This window comes from Carettochelys insculpta, chromosome 6 (assembly GCF_033958435.1).
Source record: "Carettochelys insculpta isolate YL-2023 chromosome 6, ASM3395843v1, whole genome shotgun sequence".
Lineage (NCBI taxonomy): Eukaryota > Metazoa > Chordata > Testudines > Carettochelyidae > Carettochelys > Carettochelys insculpta.
In genome coordinates this window covers 68,931,585-68,949,581 of record NC_134142.1, presented here as the reverse complement: position 1 = coordinate 68,949,581, position 17,997 = coordinate 68,931,585, and the positions used below count along the sequence as shown (strand labels likewise).

Here is a 17,997-nt window from a genome sequence, read left to right as displayed (position 1 = left end):
AAATGAATAAAAAGCATATCAATTGAAGAATACATTTCCCAGAATACAACACTCAAAGGTCATGAGGTCACAAATGCTCAGCTGCTCATGCATATCGTCTATTCTCTTCACTTGCATGCTTGCCCCGGCGAGGACAAAGATTTAATGAGAATAGGGTTAACTTTCACAGTTCTCACACTTCCTCAGCTTCTACCCCCGAAAACCCCTTTGAAGATGGAATAGACAGACTAAACTAACCCAGTGCACAAGAACAATTCTGGGGTTTTCTGAGCAGGTACAAAAGTACAAGGTGACGGGTTGTTCTCAAACTTCCCTTGATTTAAACAAAAACCATATAATCAAACACTCCTCACATTTAGGGATGAAAAGGACTTTACTCCATCACGTTTTTTTGTCTGCCACCTCCACCTTCCTCTCCCTCCTTGCCAATACACTTGCTGGCAAACTTGAGTTCTCAGATTTTGATACCATCTTTGACTGAAAGTGCATATGCTGTAAAATTTGTATTTATGCCATAATTTTAGTGGATCCATGCATCCGGAGTGGGAGAATGAAGGCTGGACAGTAACCAGTCTCACTCTAATGTATATCAGAGCTGTCTGCGCACAGATGTTTGAGTATGTTGTGGATCTTTGGGGGCAATTTTTAGGTCTTAATTTGGAAATAAAAATATCAACTGCATATAGGCCAAAAACATTTGGGGGGTGGGAAGGGCCTTCATGCCAAACAGGTACATTGGTCCCAGTGGGGTAGCCGTGTTAGTCTGTAGCTTCACAAAAAGCAAGCAGTCCTGTAACACCTTAAAAACTAACAATTTTATTTATTAGGTAATGAGCTGAAGTGGGTCTTACCAATGAAATCTAATTACCTAATAAATAAAATTGTTAATCTTTAAGGTGCTACAGAATTGCTTAGGTTTTGTAAAGACACATTAGTAGTTGGAGCCAACCATAAAATACTGTTATACACACAGTCTTCTACAGAGTGAGAAGTTTTTGTTACACCCTGCCACACCCAGAAGTCATTCACACTGAGTTCCTATCTTGCACCTGTCTGCAAACTATCCAAAATCAGAAGAGTAAAGTACCCCCTGGGAGTTTATAATAATTTTTGTTAGCCGGCACATTGCTCCAAAAGATATCACAAAGAAGCCCCACTGAGTCACAAGAGCAGACTCTATAGAGGTTTGTTAGAGTCAGAAAACAACTGTAAAACTGATCCCATGTTAGTGCAGATAGAGTGTCTGTTCAATGCAGGTATAATTTAGGACTGAACAGTCTCTGACTGCCATCTGCTCATTTCTTCACAGTCATAGTTCAGTTTAGAGACAAAAAAACAAGTGTTATCATTCTGTCAGCCCTTCAGAGCCAATATCATCCCACCCAATCTAACTTGAACGCTACCCCGCAGCTACTTAGTCACTTCCTGTATTTGAATTTCACTGTAAAGCCTCCATGTTAGCCCTGTTTGACATTAAATCCTAGTCAAACTTTCCTTCCCCCAACTTCCACTACTGCCACCTCCTACTCTTCCGTAACTGTAACACTCACCCCGTACTCCTTTGCCTCACCCTAACCTTGTGGGTGAATAAACTGTAGGCTGCAAACCTGTGTTCATCTTCTGTCTTTTATTCTAGTGAATCTCCATACTTTGCTGTGTCTTGCCTGTGGGAGTCACTCTCTTCAACTCCAAGACACCACATTCTGCTCTCTATTCTCCCCGTCACTGAAAGATGCACAGCACAAAGTTGCCGTACATAAACTTGTTGTACACATGTGACGAATCTCAGACTGGAATTCAGCCTGTACATAGATAGCATGTATGACGCCCTAAAAAGAACTGACACAAACACCAAACAGCCACAGCTGCATGGTGGCAGTCATTTCAAGTGTGTTGTCTCAGGACACCAGATGTGATGCCATAAAACTCTCACCTTGTTTCTTCCCATTACATGGCTCAGGACAACATAATCCTCATAGTCAATCTCTTCCAGCACAGCCTGTGTACTTGATAATACAAATAGGCTACAGATGATGGGCACAAATATGAAAGTTGGATACATCTGCTCACTCATGCCCTTATAGCACAATGGCATGGCTTGGAAATAGACATAATCAGTTCCCTCTTGTGGCCCATGAGTATTATAGTTTAAAGGCCTTGACACTATGCCATATGGTGATATCCACATGTTTACTGGTGATTCCGAGCTGGCCCCCTGCACAGATGTATAGTCCATTTGCACTCTCATAGCAAACCCAAAATTGGTCTCTATGTTCACTGAAAACCATTTGGTACATATTTTATATTTACCAAACCTGAAATAAGTAGCCTTGTTCCATCCCTGCTGACCTGTGTAGTCTCTACCAGCAATTTATTTTTAACCTAGTCAGTACCCACCATCTCTTCCTCCATCTGCCTGGCTTCTCTCTGTCCTGGTTTGTGCCCTCCTGCCTCTTTCTTACTGTTTAGACATCTGGATGTCCATGTTCTATTCTTCATCATCATCATCAACAACCATGGGGCCAGCACCCGTTAGTATCTGATGCCTCCCTTGCTATTCCCTTCCATCTTTCCCTCTCCAGTGCACAGTGGCTTAGTTTCTGTAGCCAATCTACTATACAGAAGCAGATTATAAGGCAAATAAAGCACAAAGATGTCCTATCACCCAGAAGGGGCTGGGGAACCAATTGTGTTAGAAGGAGGTAGCTACACTACATTCTCATGATTAATCTCGTTGAAGTTGCCGGGCCCAAATTACAGTTTTGCAATGCAATCACTGTCACTCCACCACTCCCAGTTCTGCATGTAAGATGAAAACAAACACTTGAGCCCCTTCAAGCATGCCTTTGAGGGGGTCTGATAGTAAGTACAGAGTAGAGATAAGCAATACACTGAAGTTATAGTATCACTGTGGCAGAGGTCAAGAAAGGGATAGAAACAAACCATCCCTCCACCAGTGCCTTTTTCTAGAATGTGGGGTAGGTCAAGGAGCTCAGATTCAAGTGTGTGGCTGGAGTCAGTGGCCTCTCAACTGATGACAGATTAGACTCAGGGCCTAGTGAAAATACAGTGATTAGCTTTCTGTGCTGCATCCTGTGTTTGTCTCCAGTGTTAGAGAAATTACTGTTGCCGGCTGTGATTTTTGTCCCAGCAAACTATAATTATGTCAGGGGTCTTCGTTCTTGTAATTTTTTTGGACAACCTTAGTGTGCGAATAAGAGAGGAGAGGTGGATGAGGGTGGTGGGAAGCAAGCAGTGGCCAAGGGAGCAGGGGGGGACACGTTTTTCCCTATTTCTGTTTAATTCGCAAAAGCTCAGTTAACCTCCCTGTGTTGCTCACATTCACACTGCTCCGGTATCATTTTTCCCAACAGTCACTGTCCAGTTTTGAGTCCCCGGAAGTGCCCTTGTCAAGCTAACTGGTGGGCTGAGTCCTGTGTGCACTCTAGCATGTGTTAAATTAATGCAGCACCTGAAGGGTGCCAGTCAGACCTGCCTCAAGGAGGAGCTGCATTGGGAGGTGCCAGACTGACACCTCTTGTGACCAAAGTTCTCTGTTTGTCCACAGGGCAGGAGTGGGAGGGTATAGCATGGGGGTAAGTGCTGTGCAGGGCATTGTGCCGAGGACTGCTGCCCACTGGAGACTGAGAAAGATGAACTAGCTTTGAAATCTCCAGAACCCTTTTCTAGGTTAAGATTTAAGGCGGGGGAGGGCACTACTCATTTCAGGGGGTGGGAGCTGTGCTTTTCTCCAATATTCATGGAAGGGGCACGGGGTGTGGGATGGAGGTCGGGTACAGGAGGGAGCTCTCAGTAGGGGTTTGGGTTGCAGGAGGGAGAGCAGGGTCAGGGAGGGAGTTTGGGTGCAGGAGGGGGTTGTGAGCTGGGGCAGGGGACTGGGATACCAGGTGCAGGCTCTGGCCAGAGCCACTCCAAGTGGCCAGCTGCTGGGGCCAGTGTGAGCATCTTTGGACAGTGCATGCTTTGGGGGGACTTGGGGACTACGTGTCCTGCCCTCACTCCCAGCACCTTTTTTACGGTTTCGTAGTTTCCAGCCAATGGGAGCTGCAAGAGCAGTGCTTGTGGGCACATGCAGCATGTGGGGACCCATTGCTCCCCTCCCACCAAGGGGCACATGCCGTACAGAGACATGCACACTGGCCCCAGCAGCCAGCTGCTTTGAGCAGTGTGTGCACCCAGGGAACCTGCCCAAGGGTCCTGCTGGGCTGTGGTGAGCCAGAGCCAAATGTTTGGCAGACCATCATTTGTGTGATTAAAGGGCTTGATGTTAGAAGGTGTTGGGTTGCAAGTGCTGACTAGCATGTTTGAAAAGACTAGTGTGGCCAAAGCGTCGGGCTCAGCTATACTTAAAAGTTTTGCCAGTGTAGCAATGAGCATTAGAGGGTTTGATATTTTTGTGACATTTCTGAACTAGCAAAAGGCCTAGGGTAGATGCAGGTATACCTCAAAAATGAGCTTTTGCCAGGAGCGTTTAGTCCCTTTGGGGATCAGGTACAAGCTATATTAGCAAAAGAACATTTTTGGTGGTGTAAACTGCACTAGAAGGATGTTTTGGTTGAGCGAACGTTTTAAGTGGACAAGGCCTAAGCTGGTGAAGTCAAAGCCTGGGTTCCCAATAGACCAGGGTGGAGCTGGTCGCATCCACAGGATGATTCGGGGCAGCCACCCCAGGTCCCACACTTTGGGGGGCCGTGCAGTGACTGCTTCAACCGTTCTATGGAAAGGACCTGCTGGGCCCAGGAAGGCTTGGAGGATAACCTGGTGGGGCCTGGAGCAGTATGGCAGCAGGGGTTGCCCCTCTCCCCATGCTCACCACTGCAACAGGAGCTGGAGCAGCAGCTCCATCCTGCCAACCATCTCCCAGCCCGCTGCACTCCACTTTACTGCCCCATGCCAGGCCCCCCAGTAATCCCCAGCTCATGTTGCTCAGAAGGGACAGAGTGGGGGTGGAGTTTGGGGGAAGTGCTGGAGTGGGGGTGGATGGGGCAGAGCAGGGGTAGGGTTTGGAGGGAAGGGTTGGAGTGGGGGTGAAGCATGGGCAGAGCAGAACCGAGGTGGGGACTTGCAGAGGGGAGGTTGCCCTGTGTCTCAGGCACCCCAGGTATCCCATGCTTTGGGCAGGTTGGGGGAAGCTGCTCCACACACTGCTCCCCCCTAGGGATGGCCCTGGGTAAGGGTGATTTATCTACACTTGACTTTTAGACTCTTTTTGCAAACCCTTTCTAACCCTGGACCTTTTAATTCATTGAGACCAGGTCAGAATTGCTACATGATTGATGTACATGGAAGACATGACAACCATCTGCATTAGCCAGCAGACCTGGCTGGTGGAGGAGGGATATGTGTCCTGCAGTCCCTGCAGAGGTCCAGCAGCAGTCACTCCCCCCCCAGAGCCTGAGAGCTCCACAAGGAATCGTGTTGTGTATTGGATCCCCTTCAAGTTCCTGAGCCAAAACCCACACTGAATTCTAGGCCTGGTGCACGATTAATAATTTAGTTCAACAGAGCAGTGGTACTCAGGGAGAATTCCACACCCTGGCGTTGCCACCATTATGCTGACCTAGCTCTGGGTATAAACAAAGCTAGGTCAACAGAAGACTATTTCAAGCAACCTAGCTGCTGTCCTTTGCAAACATGGTGTTGCTACAGCAATGGAAATACCACTTCTGCCACAGTATTTTGTGTCACTGCTGCAGAGTCACAGTGGCACAGGTCTGGCACCACAGATATACCTCTCTAGCAACCTTAGTGTAGAGCTGGCTTTCCAGATCTCCCAGCCAAAAAGACACGCGGTTTAGGATTAACATATTTAAACGTTCAAACGAAAGGACACCCCTAAGAGGGATACAGTACGTATATCTACTGTAACACGTGAATACAATAAGAAGTCCTGTGGCACCTTATAGACTTTGAACGAAGCAGGCCTTTGCCCACGAAAGCTTATGCTCCAAAATATCTGTTAGTCTATAAGGTGCCAAAGGACTTCTTGTTGTTCTCGAAGATTCAGGCTAACAAGGCTACCTCTTTGATACTTGTCACATTAATACAGCGTAAGTTAGTAGATACTGATACACATGTATTTCCTCTCAGGGGTGTCCTCTTTTCTGAAATTCAAATATGGTAACCCAAAGCAAGTCCTTTCACCTGACAACTGATTCCAGCAATTTGCTTGGCTAGATTTAGCACAAAGGAGACTTTGAGTGCAAGAGGGGAATGAGAGGTTGTAATAGTGTTGCTGTGAGCTACTGAACAGCTGTTGTGTTCTACCCCAGAGGAAACTGCATTTCAGCAGTGAGTGAGCCTGGCTGCTAAAGAGCATGCGGTGGAATGAAAGGGGCTACAGAAATGGTTCTCTCTGATTCGTTATTGTAGTAAATACATTTGGGACCCCAGCACCTGAGGCTGTACCCCTGATGCCATTCTAGCTCCTCACAGCTGGGCCTCTCACACGCCCCGGGCTGTTTCTGACTTATCACTTGTCAGTAAGAGGATCTTCCTTCTCTTCTCCCTTCCAGGCAGCTCCTTGCAGTGTTCTCTGATTCTGAAATTCTGAGGAGGGCGGATTACTCAGGCAAAAGGTGTTTGCTGCCTTGAAAGCTTTATGACTTCGGGGCTGGTGGAGATAAGGGGAGGAGTGGAGGAGGAGTGAGCGTATTGCAAGTGCCCAGGGGCTGAGAGGGAGAGCATTCTTTTGCATCCATTCAGACACTCAGCTATTTCCTGCTTTGCTCCTGCAGTCAGCATGCTCCACCTGCTCTTACTTAACCATTTCCTGTTTACTGTTTTGAGAAACCCCGTTGTGCAGTTGCTAGGCTAATCTATCACTGGATCAGTCTATACAGACGATCCTTTCCAGACAGGCCTTTACTTAGAACTCCTTTACTGTAGTGTTATCTGTATGTGAGTCTTCCAGAGAGATCCAGCAAGTAAGTGTGTGTGTGTCTGTATACACAAACTTGCATACACACGCACGTGATAAATGCCACTCTGGGCAGAATTCATCCTTAATGTAGTGAACTCAATAGACTTCCTTACATTAGAGAAAAATTTCCCACTTAGTCTCTATCACTTTCTGTCTCAGTTTTCTTATGGTGCTGGTTGCTGGTTTCTATGGACTTGACCCAAGAGATGAGCAGTACACTGAAAGCAAATTCCCTGTTCTTTAGAAAAGAAGCTATTGAGAGGATTTGAACAAAGACTCACCCTGTTGCTTTCTAAATAGCTTTAAAACTGTCCTGTCCCAAGAATGAGGGATTTGTCTCCATGGTTTTCCCCAACTCCAAAACATTTTCTAGCTTTGAAGGCGGTGAGGGGGATTTCTTCTGATTTCCCATCCCCTCCTGCTTCTCCTGTGTGTAAGGGCAGAGGAAAGCAGCATGGGAATCAAGCAGTAGGTCTGTTTACAGCGCTGAAGTGTAGATGGTCTCTAAGACTTAATACTTCTCATGCAAATCCTCAGTTGGCAAAATTAATTTTCAAGGGACACAGGCTCACAATCAGTTATTCAGGTTATAAACAACTCCTTTATGATTACAATTTATGGAGCTGTTCATTGTCCTTTTTTCTCTTCACCCTTTGTGCTTTTTTATTTCTGTCTGCTTGATCAGTGAAAATAAATGATTCATTTTCGCTTGCTGACTCTCAAGCTCTAGCACAGAACTGGAATGTTTGGGTTGCGGTGAACCCTGCCGGGGAATGTTTATTTGCGAAAAAGCAAACAAAACCAACCTGTTCCCACTGCCACTCTTAACCAAAAAAAAAAAAAAGTGTCATGGAAACATTTCAATTGGGGTCGGGGTTTTGAAAAAAGAATCTGGGGCCAGCTTTGACCTGACTCTATCCCACAGGTATGTGCTGCATGCATGCCAGTGTTATACTGGTATATATGAGACTTTCAGTTACCTTTTAAGAATGCTGCAGATTGAGGGCTCATCTACATTAGATAATTTGCCCTCCAAATGCCTAATATAGACACATTGTGCCAGGGTAAAACATACCATTTACCATTGTGGCTTTCTCTGCTAACTTACCCAAGCAAGTCAGACCTGCATAATTCTTCTTCTTAGCAGTCACTTGATAATGAGTAGGATGTCTTCATGTCACCCACCTATTTGTTAGTCCATTGATGGCGGACCAGAACTGCATAAACCTAATCTTATATTCTATATTAAGTCTTCACATTCAAGTAGTTTTAAAAATTTTCCTAATATAGATGGAGCCTGGTGATTGTAACATGGATTTTCACTACTAGGTGTTGTAGATGAGAACAGACACCCCTGATGACCAAACAGCTATCAGATCAGGAATAACATAAGTACAGTTATGTCATAGTTTTCTGAATTGCCCGTCAACTCATCTGTGAGGGACTTCTGATGCTTTTCTTTAATCCAGAAGGCAACCAGTTGTTTTCCATACATCGGTGCTTTCAGACAAGCTCACGTATCTGAAATGGTTGAATTGGTTCTTCTTACTGTTACCTGTCGTCAGCCACGCTGGCCCGGAATGAATCAAACCCATCCATGCCATGTGTTGCTAAAGCTAGCAAACCTTTACTTTTCCCCACTTTTCCCAGCAGAGTTCTGTTAAATTCATAAACTTATTGCACTATACAGTGCTTCCTACAGCAGACCCTTGCCCTCTCCAGAGTCTGTGGATCCAAAGGCTCATCTGCTTTGGAACATTTTGGTTCATTGCCTGTCTTCATTTGCCAGATGTGTTCTTTTGCCACTTTAGTTCCATGTTGCATATTAAATCTGGGTGCCTGGGAATTTCTTTTTACTAGAAATAACTAGAGAGGATTAGGAGAAAATGTAGGGGGAATTATGTGAAGATGATGAGGCCTAATTGTAGTGCAGAATGCTCTCTTCCTTGAAGCTAAGGCAGCAAGGTATGGGAATTTTGGTACCATTAATTTCTGTATTGGCAATATTTGTAAGGGCATTTCTGGGAAACGTTAAGCCTCATTTTAGCAGGTTCCCTTGTACTCCACTGCAGCTGTAAGTCATGCCAAGCCCTTACATTCTTTTCTGAGTATGTAAAAGATAAGATAAAACACTCAGAACTCATCCTGCCCCAAGGGTCTCTCTCTATCTCTCTTCCCTTTACCCTCCCCACCCCACAGCTTGGAATTGGTGGAACAGACCCAGTACTGGACGTGTTTGGGCCTTTCCTTTCTAATTGCTGCTAGCCATGCAAATGAAAGTAATGAAGGGTGGGAGCCTTTTAGAGAGTCTGAAGCCCTGCACAGATGTAGAAAGGAATGGGAGTAAGACAGAGCTGTAGCCCACGAGCACCATCTTAATCGGCTTATAATCATTTTTAGATATCAACAAAAGTTAGAGACACAGAAGAGAGGAAGAAAAAAGTCTATCTTAAAGTGCTTGCCCTTCTTCTGCGCCTGTTCCCACGCCGCCCCCATAATACAAAACACTGACAGTAAGCACTGTCAGGACTCAGAAGATGGATTTCAGAGCAGGTTCAAAGGATAGGGTGGAACCACTGTCTCTGTGCTAGGGTTGCCACCACTGTTATCACCAGTGAAGCTGAGCTGATGTGAGCAACAGTGTAAAATGCTTGCAGAATTACTCTAGTGTAGACAAGGCCTAAGATTCCCCCAATCTACTCACAGTTCCCACCTTGGCAAATCTGACCTGTAAAGTTTCACTGCCAGCTCTCTGTCTTATAATCTTACTGTTTATATCACGTACTTCATTTGAGTTCAAAAATCATGGTATGTTTCTGGGCAAACTGCTCACTAGCTTAATATTATAGAAATTAGGGCTGGAAAAGACTTAGAAATCACTCAGGGCTTGTCTTCAGGTACCCTCAGAGGCAGTAGCTATGTTGGCAGTAGAAGCTCTCCTGTTACCAGAGTGCTATCTATATGGGCTGCGGGGGTTGGGTATGATACAACTATGTTGCTCAAGGACGTGGATTTTTCACACACCTGAGCAACATAGTTATACCAATATAGGTTTGTAGTATTGACCTGGCATCTTCGAGATTGCAAGATCACCTCCCTAGTAGAGGCATTACCTGTATCCTATTGATAAGAATAGCGAGCATAGCTGCTTTTAGCCAAAAGATCAATAAGCTCTCTTAGAATCATAGATATTAAAAATGAATAAAATCTAGTAGGTTGTCCAGTGCCCTCCTTCTCAGGGCTAGTGCAAAATTGTTGCTTACACTGTGGTTGCTAGTGCTTTGAACAATTTAGTTTTAAATATTTCAAACAAAGTGAGTTTCAAATGGGAGACTATCCAGCAACTCGCTATCTATCTAACAACTCACTTCACCTTCAGGTGGTTTTCCTGAGAGCCACCCTTTTCTTAACTTAAGGCCCCACTCTCATCCCTGCCCCTCTACTCCTAGTTAAAGTGACCCACCAAGGGTTTTATTTTTATACTTATCTGTCCGCCCTTTCTTTTGAACAGTTTTTTTAACAATGCAAGAAGGCCTGGGAGGTGGCTTTTGGTCTTTGTTTTTTTTACCTTAGAAATACTGGCAATAATAATTCACAGTGCTTTTCATCTGTAGTGCTCAAAGTACGTATCAGAGGAGATCAGTATCATTATCCCTATGCTGCCATTGGGCGAACTGTGACAGGCCTGAAGTCACCCAGCCAGCCAGAGGCATAGCCACAAATGGAACACAGCTTCTGAGTCGCCAGTCAAAGCCCTACCCACTAAACTATACTGCCTTCCTTGTCAGAGCTAATTTCCCTTGGCTTTTCTTTGTGGGGGAGGGAACCTGTGGGGAGCCCTCACTGAACTTTATTCAGACCTCTCACATTTTAACAGAAAGGGCGATAGGTTGGATAGTTAATAAAGATACCCCTTCTGCCATGTGCATGCATACATTAGTGTTAAACAGGCATAAATACAAACAAACCCAAAAAAGAGCATTTTAAACACTCTGGCTCAGTTCTTTAAGCCGCTTCATCATTTACTGACTTCCCTTCAGTTTACCTTCATCTTCCTCGTTGTGAGTTATCCGGCACTGAACACAGTATATCACCTGTAGTCTTACCCACGTGCAGCACCTTTCCTGCCAATCAATGGCATGATGCCTCCCTTCCTTGCTTTAGTTCCATGTAATTGCATTTTTCAGTAACGGTGCCTGTCCCCTACAGCCTGTGTGGCGGTTGGAAATATTCATCTTCCATTTGGGACTAACACTAAAGCTTAATGTTGCCCAATGGACCAGTGTCACAGACATTGATTGCAGGACTTCAGCTCGTTTAAGTTACAAGTGAACGTGGTTTTGTTTTCATCCTAGCCTACATTTGTGAATGTCCGTTGCTGCTTCAGCATGACTAGTAGTACTTGTTCAGGAGAGGGCCCAGGCCTACAATCAGAAAGACCCTGCAGGTGATGCTTGAGGTGAATTAACAGAATTGCTTGGGGATGCTAAGAACAGGTGGCTTGTCAGTCAGAGTTGAGATGCTTTGGCAAAGCTGTATTTGGGGGGCTGGCATGTGTATATTTTCCTGGCTGCCGAGCACTTCTGCAGTGCCCCAGCACAGAACCAATCCCTTATCCTTGGGGGTGAGCAAAATGTTTATGTTTTTAACATTTTCGTCCCTGCAGTTAGCGCGGTCCCCGCAACCTGTCTTATGTAATCCAAACCGATGGAAATTTCAGTTACGTTCATATGAAAAAAAAGTCTTTTGGCATGTGTCAGAACATAAGTATGTATAACATAAAAACTTTATTAATCACTATATAAATGTGAATACACAGACATAAAAACAGTAACATATTTCAACATTTTTAATTATATGGATGAGCCTGAGACCCAGAAGCCGATTGTGCTGTAACCCCCCTTATGAAATTTTACACCTCCCCGAGGGGGCCTGCCCCCGACTTTGCACACCCCAGCATTATCTCACTCCCTCCAGTTGCCAAACCCTCCTCATTTCCAGGTGTTATCCACCTGGAATGGGATAATCTGAAAGCTGAGAGCTAGTTGTAGGTCACTGAGCAATCGCCGTCTTTGCTTTCTGGGAGAAAATGAGAAACACCAGCAAGGGCCATGCTTGCTCTTTTGCCTCCTGGCCATGCTAACAAAGAAAGTTGAGACACAGAAAAAGATTACATAAAGTAGGGAAATTCCCGAAGACCTCACCCAGACAATCTTAAACTGTAGTTGCTTTGCATGTACAACAGATACCCTGCAATTGCCTGTAGCCTCAAGAAGGGGTTACATCGTCATACCCTGGTCCTGTAATCATTCAGTTCCAGTTAAACCAGCTGAACCACGGAGGCAAAGGAAAAAGCCCTGAAACGGATTCTAAGCTACCCAGGTTACAACTTTACAAAGCTTTGAAAGATTCAGTCTCTCACCATGCCAGGATACACACTTGGATACTTTTATTTCCATAGAAATAACAGCTCCCTACGTGTACTATTCATTGGTGTGAAAGACTGTTGCTTCTAGAAGCATGCTGGACTTTGCAAGAGTATGACTATGGAATAGTAGTCCTCACTCCACGGTGGAAGTTGCAATGGCATTTCCATTAGCAAACCAGCTTAGCAGAGAATGGGGGCTTATGGAATTCACAAAGTAGTCACAGCAGATTCACATTGGTAGGCTAAATCTGGGGTGAAGGTAGAATTTTTCTACAACATTTTAAATGAACTATACACAACAAGCCTGATGTGCGTCATTCTAAAAGTGAGATAGTTAAACATGGTTCCAAAATCTTCTAACTTTTTTGGCTCTTTGTAGCAAACGGAAAGGGAGGTGGAGACAGAAAAACCTTACTTTACTGGACTAGACTTGTTGAGATACAATACCCAGGACCAAAACAAAGTTGATTTGTGTGAAATTACAAGTTTTCTTTAATGGCATCGCTGAAGAATGTTGGAATAAGTTCATTATGAAAATAGTGCTTGTTTAACTCCTTTCTTGCAGAAACAGACATCAGTACATTGCTAGGGAAGCATGTTAATGGAAACATAAATTTTTCTAGCAGGATTTTTTTATTAGATAGGGTTTTGGTGCTGTAACTTGCAAATGGGAAAAGGACATGAAGTAGAATGGTTTAGCATGGCAGCTCTTAAGGGGTTATTAGTGTAGTCTTTGGGGCAGCCACAATCCTGTAAGGTTTCTGTTCCCTTCCCCAACCTACTGCTGCAGTAAGTTTGTGATTTCAGTGTTGCTGAGTCATGTGGAGCCCAGTATATGAGAGAGACGAGATGGGTGAAGTAATATCATTTATTGGACCAATGTCTGTTGGTGAGAGAGACAAGGTTTTGTGCTTGCATAGAGCTCTTCTTCAGGTCTGGGAACTGTAATTAATAGTGTCAGAGCTAAATTTCTGGCCTTCAAGCAGTCAAACTTTGTCAAGCTCATCATCTGAAGCAAGCTCTTCACAATCCAGGACAGACCAACTCAAAGTGCGCCAGAGTCTGCCAGAACAATAGATGCTAAACCTGCAGACGTATCTCTGCTGCCGCAATGATTAATGCCCTCCACAACATACCCTTCAAGATCGTTGGGTCCTACACATGCCTATCACGACATGTGCCCCAATAACAATTATGTGGGTGAAACCAGGCACTCAAGACACTCTTAAATGAACTCCCACAGAAAAATGATAAAAGTCAAAAATATGGTATTATCCATGGGTGGGGGTCGGCAACCAAAATAGCAAGAAGAGCCTTTTTTTGTCGAATTGAGTGACAAAAATGAATAATTCAGGAGCCACAATGCATGTGACTATAAGATGGTCCTTAATTAATAATGTCAAACCATACTTTTTGTAACGCCTGTTTTAAGAAAAATACACACACAATGAATTGTAAAGCAATACATGTTTACTGCTGGATGTTCACAAACATTTTATATATTCTATTTCCTCACACTTTACATGTGTGTGTTTGTGTGACTGTCTTCCTGACTTCCACTCCCAAGCCCACTTTAATTATGCCAATTTTACTTCACGTTTAATTTCAGTTTTCTTTCTTAAAATGCGTGTTGCCCTTCACAGCAGGAATGCTGCAAGCTTCCTTTTCAAACTCAAGACTTCATTAGCAACACAATCAAAACACAGATTCAGTATCATGCACTGTACATATTAAAGAGGAAGTTATCCACCATTTCAGGATCACATATCGTTTGCTATTTAGATATGAGTTGTTCATTGTTGGGTTTTTAGACATTCCCCATTTATCAAAAATAATCAGGAGAATTTGGTTTGGCTTCTGAAAACCAGCAAAAGTCAATGTAAGCCACAAAGTGTCTACACTAATGCTGTATTGACCTAAGTGCTATACCTGTTGGCACAACAGGAGAGTTACATCAGTAGGAGCAACATTTTAGTGTAGGTGCTTACAGAGTTAGGTTGATCTAAGCTGCTTGTGTCCACATAACACTCGTGTAGACCAGGCCTGAGTACCTTTCCCAGACTTGAAGAAGAGTTCTGTGCAAGCTCAAAGGCCTGTCTCTTTCACCAGCAGTTGATCCAATACAAGATGTTACTTCACCTACCTTCTCTCTCCAATTTTGATGAGTCATTTGCAGCCATTCCTCTTCCAAAGCTAGAAATGGCCCATAGACCACTGCACTGATTTCTGAGGCACATCCAAGATAGACGTGAAAAGGACCCATTACAAGTGATTTTTTGCCAGTTCAGTTACGTAGAGTGGGAGAGGGGTGCATGTAATTTTTAGTGACATTCCTATACTGGCACCAGCCCTTGTGTAGACTTAGTCATGCTGGGGGGAAAAGTTCTTTTGTGGTAGAGCTTATGCCAATCTATTGGCTAAAACACTTCTTTGCTGTGTAAACTGCAGCTACGTTAGAAGGGTTTGCAGTGGACAGGTATTAGTTATACCAGCAAAATGTTTCTAGTGTACACTGAGACTTAGTCTGGGTGTCACAGAGCATGACATCAGGCAGACAGAGAGGAGAAAGAAGTGGAGAGTCTCTTCACTTCAAAACTCCAAATTAGCCACAAGAAAGGACGTATGTCCTGTCTGACACATGGTCCCTTCTGAACTGCCACCTCAGCTGGCGCTTGTATTCTCCTAGCCCCTGTCAATCCATCGGCTTACCTTTTGCCTGCCTCCTTTCACTCAGCTTTATTGATTTTCTTCAAAGCGTTAATAGAGAACAATAGTGATTGGCTCATGCAGGTGTTGACTGCTCTGCAGGGTCCTTGAGAGAACTGTGCTTTTTTATCCCACAATGGAGCTTGTCTGAATGATCAGAAGTGCATATTTGCCTAGGACTATGGTACCTTGCAGTGCAATTACTGGCAGCAAACAGGTCTTTTCAGTCTAATTCCTCTGTCAAACAGGAGGACGTGATCTGACTGGTGATTCATGATTACCTGGGATATTTAGGTCCTGATAATTGCTGGGCCTCTTCCAGTTCATTCTCTCACCTCTTCATCTGCCTACAGCATAGATCAAGATGATCTTAAAGAGGGCTCTCATTATGATTATCTGTTCCCAACAGACAACAGTGCTGTCAGTTACTTGTAATAATATAACATCTCTACTCTTCTATAGCATGTTTACTCTCCAAGAACTTCATAAGCTATATATGTCCAGCTCCACTGAAACAGGATTGAGTGTTGGGTTGCAGGGGAAGCAGCCAGGCAGAACACTGAGCGGAGTGGCATTTTTAGCCAAGGACACAAGGCAAAGTCCTAATCAGCCACAGAGATTAGTTTTCTAAGACCCCAGTTAAGCACAGAAGTGGCAAACTTTGCTCCCTAGGGGACAAAGGAGGTGAGCTCTGCAGAGATTCAGCCACCCTCTGAGGAAGAGCTTCAGTCCCTCCTCCTGGAGTCATTTCCTCATTTTTGTTGTATAAAAGGGATCATGTTACAATGAAGTTGGAGAACCCATCCCCTAGATTCCACGGTGACCAGAGTGTCTAACAGCATATGTTATGGACAAGCCAGAAACCATAGACAAAGGCTTCTCTGATACTGATATGCTTTACCACTGCAAAGAGAAGGGGAGTGGGAGAAACCTCTTGAGTTGTCTCCTACTGTGGGAGGAGGCATTAGGGATAGTGCTCCAGTGGGCAGTATCTGCTGTGGGAAATTAGATATTTCATTGCATTTTGGTAGATAATATATGCATACATACATACATACATACATATATATATATATTTAAAGCCTGGTACTCCGGGTGGAGCATAGGTCATCTGTAAGCCTCCTCCACTTCACTCCATCTCGGGACAAAACTTCTAGCTGACTCCAGGAGTACCCCAGCTGTTGTCCTTCAGTCTTATTAGATCTTGTCCATGTTCAAGATCTTCCTTTTTTACATTTGCCTTGCGGTTCCATTTGAGAGCTTGACTGACTATGCTGGATGATGGTTTTCTGAGAGTGTGTCCTAGCCATCCCCTCTTTCTTATCTTGATTTGAACGTCAAGTAGTTCTTGTTCTGCTCTGTTCCAAAGCTTCTCATTTGTGACCAAGTCTTACCATTTGATGCAAAGGATGATAATATATACTTATGAAAATTACATTTAGAGAAGTCCATCAATCCATTTAACTGTTCCTGTTTCGAGGTGGATGCAGATGTTTGTGAGCACCAGTACTTGGTAACCATTCACACAGTTTGATCAAATGTTGGAAAATCATCTGCGAGCCCTGTTGGTCCCCCAAATTTTAAAGCGTTTACCTTTGGACTATAAGCCATAATACGGAAATTGGGTAGATGATAGGGAAGTAACCCATTCCACTTAGCAAGAGGTCTCTTCAGGGGCATCTTAAATTGGGACTTCGACTGATATACAGAGACCCAGATCCTCAGCAGGTGCAAACTGGCATAGCTTCACTGACTTCAATAGAGATATTGCAGTTTACACCATCTCAGGAGCTGGCCCTTAGTGTAATCAAGTGAAGAATGATTGAAAGGATTGGGTCAAGGTAAGGTTTGGTTTATAGACAAAGGGGGAATCAGGGAAGGGGCAGTTTAACCCTCCCGCCTTGATGCCCAGTGTGGAAGTTTGCTTCTGTGAGGAGCATCATAAATGCAGCAAATGCCAACCAGACAAACGAGAAGCCGCAGCTAGACTTCTAGAACTTTTGCATGTGCTATTCCACCCAAGCCAAACAATCCAGTGACTGCAAAGCCTCAGCACAGCCAGTCTGGCTACTGGAGACATGATCATTATTCACTGATTGAAAGGTAAAAATTAAATACATTCAGCTTCAGCCTGTCTGAAACTGGCTGTGACTGCAAAGTCCAATGTCTTTTGCTTTCCTGGGTAAAACTGATTTTTAATTTGCTGAAGTGCACAGTATGTCTTGTCTTTCCACTAGGAGAAGTGCTACCATCCAGCCATGATCCAAGTGCACACAGTGATTCGTAGTTCTTCTCCATTGTGTGTTTCAGAGGGAAAGGACCATCTAGATGCCAGCTGGGAAGGCTCCAGTCCTGTATTGCAAGCCATAAGAGTGAGGACCAGTATCTTGAAAAATGGCTTCCCTGGTTCCACCGCAGATACCATCAAGCTAGAACAATCCATCTAAAGAAGAGTATGTCCCAGCTGGAGAGAGGCATAACACACATTTTTCCAAATGTGATTTCTTTAAATTCCTATGAAGAACTTTATGAAATTGCTTCTTCTTTTACCTCAGAACTGGGTGACTTTGAATGTCGTTCTTATTCTTTGTACACGAGCAGCCACAGTATATTTAGATGTATGAAAATTCTGTCTTGGTTCTGGTTAATTTAGCTAACACTCTAGAGAAAGGTGCCGGATTGGTGCTCTAAAATAAGCACACTTCAGGCAGAGGCAGTGCATGCATCCCCATCTTACCCACTACAGCTTTGCCAATAGGTTTCCCAACTGGGAAGACCCACTCTCAAGTGTGGGAGTTTAGTTAGTCTTAAAATAGCCATGAAAATCTCCAGGGAACTCTTGAATCCACCTGTTGCCCTGACTAAAATACAGCAGTTCAGCAGCTCGTGCTCCTATGATGTGCTTTAGAATCCTCTTAAC

The 17,997-nt window shown here is 44.2% G+C and overlaps 1 protein-coding gene across 2 annotated transcripts in view; it reads left to right on the top strand.

The window, feature by feature from the left end:
- RAD51B (RAD51 paralog B) overlaps positions 1-17,674 on the top strand; it is a 620,032-nt gene extending 602,358 nt beyond the window's left edge. For both annotated transcript variants that reach the window (XM_074997206.1, XM_074997205.1), the window contains exon 11: positions 17,388-17,674. In XM_074997206.1, the coding sequence (XP_074853307.1) occupies positions 17,388-17,524 (137 nt within the window). In that variant the 3' untranslated portion in view covers positions 17,525-17,674. The remainder of the gene's footprint in view (positions 1-17,387) is intronic.
- Positions 17,675-17,997: the final 323 nt, after the last annotated feature.